The 8366-nt window shown below is 36.1% G+C and overlaps 1 protein-coding gene across 9 annotated transcripts in view; it reads left to right on the forward strand.

Moving 5' to 3' along the window:
- Nucleotides 1–7632, forward strand: part of Zfand6 (zinc finger AN1-type containing 6) — a 70926-nt gene extending 63294 nt beyond the window's left edge. For all 9 annotated transcript variants that reach the window (XM_074062107.1, XM_020182253.2, XM_020182256.2 and 6 more), the window contains 3 exons: nucleotides 2030–2074; nucleotides 4481–4594; nucleotides 6709–7632. In XM_074062107.1, the coding sequence (XP_073918208.1) occupies nucleotides 2030–2074; nucleotides 4481–4594; nucleotides 6709–6857 (308 nt within the window). In that variant the 3' untranslated portion in view covers nucleotides 6858–7632. The remainder of the gene's footprint in view (nucleotides 1–2029; nucleotides 2075–4480; nucleotides 4595–6708) is intronic.
- Nucleotides 7633–8366: the final 734 nt, after the last annotated feature.

The raw sequence follows: 8366 nt of genomic DNA on the forward strand, positions 1-8366 counted from the left end.
AATGCCAGCCTGGGCAACAGCTTTATGAGACTCCATCTCAACCAATAAAAGCTGGGCATGATGGCACATGCCTGTCATCCCAGCTACATAAGACGTGTAAATAGGACGATTGTGATTCAGACCAGCCTGGGCATAAATGTGAGACCTTCTTAGAAAAATAACTAAAAGCAAAAATGGCTGGGCTTGCCCAAGTGGTAGAGTACCTGCCTCACAAGCCAAAATAACTCATTAGGGAAATGCAAATCAAAACCGTAATGAGATACCACTTGGCACCCAGTAGGGTGGCGAAATAAGTAATAAGTATGGTCAAAGTGTGTGGAAATTGGAACCCTTGCACATTGTGGGAATGTAAACTGATGCAGATGCTTTGGAAACAATCTGACAGTTCTTCAAAAATTTAAATAGAAGCTGGCACTGGTGGCTCATGCCTGTAATCCTAGCGACTCAGGAGGCAGACATTAGGAGGATCGCGGTTCGACTCTAGCCCAGGCAATTAGTTCTCGAGACTCTATCTTGAAAATGCCCATCACAAAAAGGTCTGGCTGAGTGGCTCAAAGTATAGGACCTGAGGTCAAGCCCTAGTACCACCAAAGGAAAAAAAAACTTAAATAGCATTACTATATGACCTAGCAGTCCTGGTTCCCAAGAGAATTGAAAATGTGTGTCCTAGCCTTAGGGTGGTTGCTCATTGGTGGACCGTACTCAGTATTCTCAAGGCCCTCAGGACCAGAAAAGCAAAGAACAAAATGTGTTCACACAAAAACTTACACATGAGTGTTTATAGAAGCATTATTCATAACAATCAAGAAATGGAAACAACCTAGATGGCCATCAATAAATGCTTGGAAAACCATTCAGCCACCAAAAGGTAGGAAATTCTGATTCATGCTACTCGTGGAGAACCTTGAAACATTGTGCTAAATAAGTAAAAGAAACCAGGTACAAAAGGCTACATACTGTATGATTCCACTTCCTTGGAATAACCAGAATAGAGCAGTCCTTACATAAAGAGAGATCTGTAGTTGCCAGGAGCTATGGGAAGTAAGGAATTATTGGTAATGTGTGTAAGGTTTGCTTTAGAGTGAATAAAATGTTCTGAAATTAGTTAGGAGTGGTGATTTCACAGCCTTGTAAATATACTAAAAATCACTAAATTGTACATTTTAAAGGATGAATTTTTATGGTATATGAATTATATCTACATCTATACACACACACACATATATATATGTGATATATTTGTGTGTAGATAGATAGATAGATAGATAGACAGAACACGCATGAAGAGATTTTTTTGCTGGAGAAGTTGTGAGAAGAGAGTGTACTGATAGGAAAACATGAAATTTGGGGAATAGCCTAGTTGTTGGAGTGGCTGATTCAGGCAAGTATTGTTGGAACTAAAGCTGAAAAGGTGGTTTGAAATCAAAGGAAAATCACTAAGGAATAGTCATCTTAACTGTTTTGTCCCCCTCCCCCTCACCCCAGGCTAGGAGGTAGCTTAAAATTCATTCAATCTGAGCCCACTTTTTACATAAGAAAATGAGGTCCAGAGAGGAGTGTGAATTTTATCCCAGTGAGTCATTGTGTAAGTCTGCAGTGATTGAAATAAATACCAGTTGAGCACTTGCTGTGTGTCAGCACTGGATATACAAAAGTAAGCAGGAATAGTCACCATTCTCAAAATGTCTAGTCAAATTCTTGCCCAAGACTATAGCACAGTTATAGAGCGCTTGCCTCACATGCTATAGGCCCTGGGTTTGATCTGCATACCAAAACCAAAAAAAGCCTTGTCCAATTCTCTAATGAGGAACTATGTCATGACTTCAAGGAAAGGATATTTGTATTATGAAGATACTGTATCTACTGCCAAGACAAATTAGATACATTAAGATAATGTTTGGGGGTAACCTGTAATGTCATCTGAGTTCCAGTTTTATTTTTCAGTATATATGAATATGCTGTCATAGAAGTAATGCTTAAGAAGTTTTATGTACTTATGATTACATTTGTATTCTTTTTCTTTTTACAGGACCCAGAGCAGAGGGCCTTGTTCCTCTTGAATGTGATCCTCCATGTGGGTAGTTAAACTAATTTTACCTGTCCAGAATTTTTTGAAGTATCTTAACTGTAGTGGCCAGTAGACTTTGTCTAGTCAGGATTCCCATTAAAAATTAAGTTAGCAAGCACCATATAGTTTTTTTCATGGCCTGTAGGTCATTCCATAGGTCTCCCAAATAGACTTTTATACCAGTGAATCAGCATGGCATTCACCTGTCCTTTCTCTCTTGCTCTTTTTTATTAATGTTTTTATTAGTTGTATAAAGGGATTTCATTGTAATATTTCCATACATGCATGTAATTACTTTCATCAAATTCACACTGTTACGTTCCCTGTCCCCCCTTTAACAGTTTTTAATGGGTTTCATTATTCTGTTTTCATAATGCAGTATTCTTATTTATTAATAAGCAGGCAACTGATTTCCAGTTCTCACTTCTGAATATGAAAAACTACCTGGTTCTGAGGAAACTGTCATTTTGGCTGTAGGTTCAATGAGATTGTGGTCCTTTGGCTTTTTAGTAACTGTATGGCTCTTTTAAAGATATAACTAGAATTAGATAAGGCATTCTTTGGTCTTAAATCTTGATTTATAAATTGAGGAAACAATAATTTCTGGGAAATTACTTTTACAGAGCACTGTTCATCTTGTGCATGAATTCATTTGGTGACTTTAGCTTTAGGCTGTTAAGCCACTAGTTTCATTAAGCTGAGGTTACCTTCATCTCATGGAGATGTACTTGACATTATTGGTCTCAGATTTGAGCCCTAGCTTATAAACTTTTAGATAGCCTACTAATCCTTAACTTTCAAGCTTGGGTATTTGCCTCAGTTAAAAAGAAACCGTTTGCCAGGCACCAGTGGCTCACACCTACTACTCAAGAGGATCGTGGTTCAAAGCCAGCCCAGGCAAATAGTTTGTGAGACCCTATCTTGAAAACACCCAGCACAAAAATAGGGCTGGTGGAGTGGCTCAAGTGGTAGAGTGCCTGCCTAGCAAGCATGAGGCCCTGAGTTCAACCCCCAGTACTGCCGTCCACCTCCCCACTGCCCAAAAAAGAAACCATTTGCTTTTGGTCTTTAGGGTTAGTACTGTGAAATGTCATTGTTGAGTTATGTAAAACCATTTCTATGGGTAGCAGATAAATGTATTTTCAGTCTTCTCATTTCCAGAGAACATTCAGAGTTTGTCTTGGTAGTTATGTAACAGTTTTGTTTAAAAAAAAATTCTCTATAGGGTTGCTAACATTAAAGCATTTTCTCTGTTTAGTTTAGTTGAATATCATTGTTTTTGGAGAACAGGTTAGTTATTAGATATTTCAAAGACACAATATAATGGGGGGTTATGGGAAGCTGTCAAAAGTCTTCAAACATTAGAGAGGACATCATTAGATTTTCATTTCAGACAGGTGATTGGATGCAGTGTGGAAGTATGAATTGAACAGGGTGCCCAGTATTGTGGCAAGAGTATTAAAGACAGAGTGAGAAGCTGCAGAGAACTGAGATAAGGAAAAGTTATTTGATCTTGATCTTAAAAAGGAAGACAGTGTAGATCAAATGAGGAAAAAAGAAAGCCCTTTTGAATAGCTTTTAGAAGGTGTGAGCAAAGGTATGTGGTGTATTCCCAGAGTAGATTGGTGGAGCAAGTGTATTCTTGGGGAAGTCCTATAGTGGTAACATTGGAGAGTTAAGAACTTGACCCATGACAAGTTCCTCACTGTTTTAGAATAAGATGTCATGTCTGTAGGGTCATGTGATAGACTGGCCCTGATAACAGTTCTCAGAATGGTGATGGTAGCTAGTGGCAGAGGAAGGGACATCAGCTAGGATTTAGGAACAGTAATTTTACCTAAATCTTAGTACCTCTGGGCTTGATTTTAGTACATGAATGCATTGTATTATCTTAATTGCAACATTTTATCTTTACATTAGCTTCTTTTTTCTAACATTTTAAATGTTTTTTTGTGAAACATTCTGGGACACTTATGAGGAAATATCCTTGTTCTCTGAGAAATTACATATTTCTGACCCTAAACAGTATTAAGAAATTTGGAATATCCAAGTAGTGTTTGTGCTTTTTTTTTTTTTTGTCAAAAATACAATTGAGAAAAATTAGGAAATACAGTTTAAACAAAAGTAGAAAATCTATAATGCACCATCTAGAATTGCTGTTAACTTGTTTTATATTCTAGATGAATTTCTACCTGTGTATGAATACATGTACATATATTTAACCAAAAGGGAATCATATTTATAAACAATTTTATAATTTATGAACATTTTTCCATGCTAATAAATAAGTAAATGAATTCCTCAGTTGTCCTCTGTATAATACTTCCATGGGGTATATGTGAGGGGCAGCTACCACCCCATACCAAACTTTTATTCAATAATTAAGTTTTACCACCTCTCTGTTTTTGTCAGCTTCAGTATCAGATACAGCACAGCAGCCATCTGAAGAGCAAAACAAGTCTCTTGAGAAACCAAAACAAAAAAAGAATCGCTGTTTCATGTGCAGGAAGAAAGTGGGACTTACCGGTAAGGGCCTCAGTCAAATAGTTTAGAGTTAAGATAATGTTTTAAAATGATGCATGGCTAACTGTTTAATTCAAATTGTTTCTGTCCCCATAAGAGTTTCTATTGCATAGATACACTTAAGCTTCTTAGTTTTCTTTTAAAGAAATAGAAATAGTTTTCGATAAATAACTGAATGTGAAATAAATACCTTCAAAATTTATTTCAGCTGAGTTTGAGTATTAGACAAGTAATGTCACTATGACAGGAACCATGAGAGGACAAAGATGTAGCTCCTTCTGCCTTCAAGGATAGGCTAGATTTTAAAGTATGTGGAGAGCTATGAAGTACTTTCTGTATATAAAATGGGGCTAATCATGGATTGTTCTGCAAGTTCAGTGTTAGACATGGAAGCAGTTAGCCTGATGCTTCCAAATGAACTTTAGGATTGAGTTTTCAATCTCTGTGATGAATATCATTGGAATTTTAAAGGGGATTGCATTGAACATGTAGATTGCTTTTGGTTACAGCCATTTTCACAACAATGGTTTTGCCAATCCATGAGCATGGGAGATCTTTCCATATTCTATAGTCTTCTTTGATTTCTTTATTCAGTGGTTTATAGTTTTCATTGTAGAGGTCTTTCACTTCCTTTAAGTTTACTCCTAGGGTTTTTTTTTTTTTTTTGAGCCTGATGCTATCGTATAGCCCAATCAGTATGTATTGGCTACTCTAATGTAGCTGTCAGATGCTATTGTTAAGAGAAGGGGGAATATGTTCAAAAGTATTTATCACAAAAAACATACATTAAGTGCAGAGTGTCCTGGGAATTTTGGGCTGAAAGTACTGTAATTAATTTATACAAAAGAAGGATGAGTAGAGACCTAGCAAGGAAAGTATCATAAAGGTAGGATGTTTCAACTGACAGCCCTTGAGCCACAAGCAGGACATAAAACTGATAGAAATGGGGCATTCCAGGTAGAAAGAATAGCTCAAGCCAAAGCTCTCAGCAAAGGAAGAAAAGGGCGTGATCAGGGGCATGAATAGAAACAGTTGCAGCTATAAAGAGTTATGTTTATTGTTTACCATGACCAGGCATTATACTAAATATATTTGCATAAAATCTCATTTATGGACAGAGAAGAGTAGGTGAGATTTTGAGTGAAAATTATGTTTAGGAGATTACATCTGATTAAGGAATGAGTTGGGAGATAAAAAAGAAAGAGTTTAAAGTCTGATACCAAAGATACTGTATACTGGCCCATACCTTAACAAATATGTATTTTTACATATATATTTGCATTAAATATATATTAAAGAATGCAAACATAAGACATTTTAACGTACACATAATTAACATCAAATACAGTCTTTATAAATCTCAGAAGCTTAGATATCATGACTGTAAAAGCTAAGATGCAGTGATTTTCTTCTAATTCAGTCCATCAGTCTATATCTGTTTGCTTCATTATCTTTCATTATATAAAGCTATGGAATATGTTTTTGAAGTAAAAAAGGTGGTAAAGAGAGTTAATGTCAAATGTCAGTGTTTTCAAATAATTGATTCCTATGCTCCAGTTCCAAAAATTCCATCATAACATAAAATCCTAATGTGGGGGAACACGACTATTGACACTTTTTACGTCTCTATTTTGGCTTCAACTCTTCAGGCATTTCCCTAAAAATAAATCGCATTTATTGTGTGATTGCTGTATGCTTAGCATTTAATACATTCCTCATATTTTCCTTAAAATAACTTGCTCCAAAATTACAGATACAGAAACTGAGGTTCAGAGAGGCTAAGTAATTTGCCTTCGTTAGTAAGTAGGTTGATACTTGGGCAGACCTAACTCAGGATCCCGTGCTCTTAATCACTAACCAAAGTAGCTGTTCACTTGTCCATGGGAGCTTAGCAAAGGAAAATGAAAGTGGGTACTGTGTTGCTGTTAACAGTTCTTCAGAGGTTATTTGATCTTAAATGTTAAGAAAGAAGTCTTAGTGAACTTTGAGAATGTAGTTCATTAAACTGTTTAGAAGATTCAGCCCTAAACACATGATGCTATTTAACATTAATTATGCCAAAGAACTTAATCCTTTGTCCTTATTCAACTCACATATGTGTATTAATTCAATTTCAGGGTTTGAATGCCGATGTGGAAATGTTTACTGTGGTGTACACCGTTACTCAGATGTACACAATTGCTCTTACAATTATAAAGCTGATGCTGCTGAGAAAATCAGAAAAGAAAATCCAGTAGTTGTTGGTGAAAAGATCCAGAAGATTTGAACTCCTGCTGGAATACAAAATCCTTTGACCATCTGCAAACTAAAAATTGACTTGAGGTTTTTTTTCCTAGTCATTGGGAATGTAGAGCAATGTATCTTGCATAGACCTTTAAATCATGCATGTCATCAGAAGAATAGATTTTTGTTTTTGTTTTGAAAATGACTCTTGAACATTTATTTCCATTGCAGTTTCTGTGGCTGAAAAGACTTAAACTTTACAAGTATTATCCTTTTAAGATCATTTTAATTTTAGTTGAGTGCAGAGGGCTTTTATAACAAACATGGAGAAATTTTGGAGGGTGGTGATTTTTCCAGTATTAAACATGCATGCGTTAATCTTGCAGTTTATTTTCTCATTGTGTATGTATATATAGCTTTTTTCTGCAGCACGATTCCTCTTTTGATAATGCCCTTTTGGGTACAGCTAGTTTATCAGTAACTGAATGTATCTTAATCATTATGGCTGCTTCTGTTTTTTCATTAACAAAGGTTATACATATGTTAGCATAGAGTTTCTTTGCACCCACTATTTATGTCTGAATCATTTGTCACAAGAGAGTATGTGCTGATGAGATTCTAAGTTTGTGTGTTTTTGATTTTTTTTTTTTTGAGTGAGGGAAGAAAAAGCTGAATGCATTTCACTGCTGACTGCAAGTTTCTTTCAGATTACGTTCATTGGTCTGTGTGTATACAATATGAAGAATGATCTGAAGTAATTGTGCTGTATTTATGTTTATCCACCAGTCTTTGATTAAATAAAAAGGAAAACCAGAATACTCCCTTGTGTTACTTGTCTTTTATGTTTTCTAGTAGTTAATTTGGTCTTGTTAGTAGTTTAGTTTTCTATTTTTCTAACTTGTTAAGAGCACTACTGCTTCTTCTCTCACATCTACTCATGACTAATATTGTGATGACAAACTGTAACTTTATATTCCTGTGGATTGATGACCTCGGTATTTTCTCAAAGCTAAGAACTTCTTTGTGACTGAGATGTTGTGTTTTTTTAGTCCTTGTCTGATTGTCTGTTCTGCACTGTCACACTGAATTAACATCTAATAGAAACTTCTTTATTTGGTAGGATTAAAGAGATTCAAACAGTGAATCAGATGGAGAATTGTAGAGTAGAAAAAGACCCTAAAAGGACCATTTTGTCCTGGTTTCCAAACTTATTTGGTAGCAAACCTTTTTTAAACATGAAGTATTATATAAAACAGATGAAGACAGTAGTTTATTTTATCTGTTTATTTTGGTGATACTGAGGTTTGAATTCAGTGTAGTAGTGCTTTCCAGGCAGGCACTCTACCATCTGAGCTATGCCCCCCAGCCCTTTTTGCGTTAGTTATTTTGGGGGTAGGGTCTCATGTTTATGCCTCAGCTGGCCTATTTATGCTTCCCACATAGCTGGGATGACAGGTGTGCACCCCTGTGCCCAGCTGTTGGTTGAGATGGGGGTCTCACTAACTTTTTCCCTGGGTTGGCCTTAAACGTTTATCTTCCTGATCTCAACCTC

Source organism: Castor canadensis, chromosome 19 (genome assembly GCF_047511655.1).
Source record: "Castor canadensis chromosome 19, mCasCan1.hap1v2, whole genome shotgun sequence".
Taxonomy (NCBI): domain Eukaryota; kingdom Metazoa; phylum Chordata; class Mammalia; order Rodentia; family Castoridae; genus Castor; species Castor canadensis.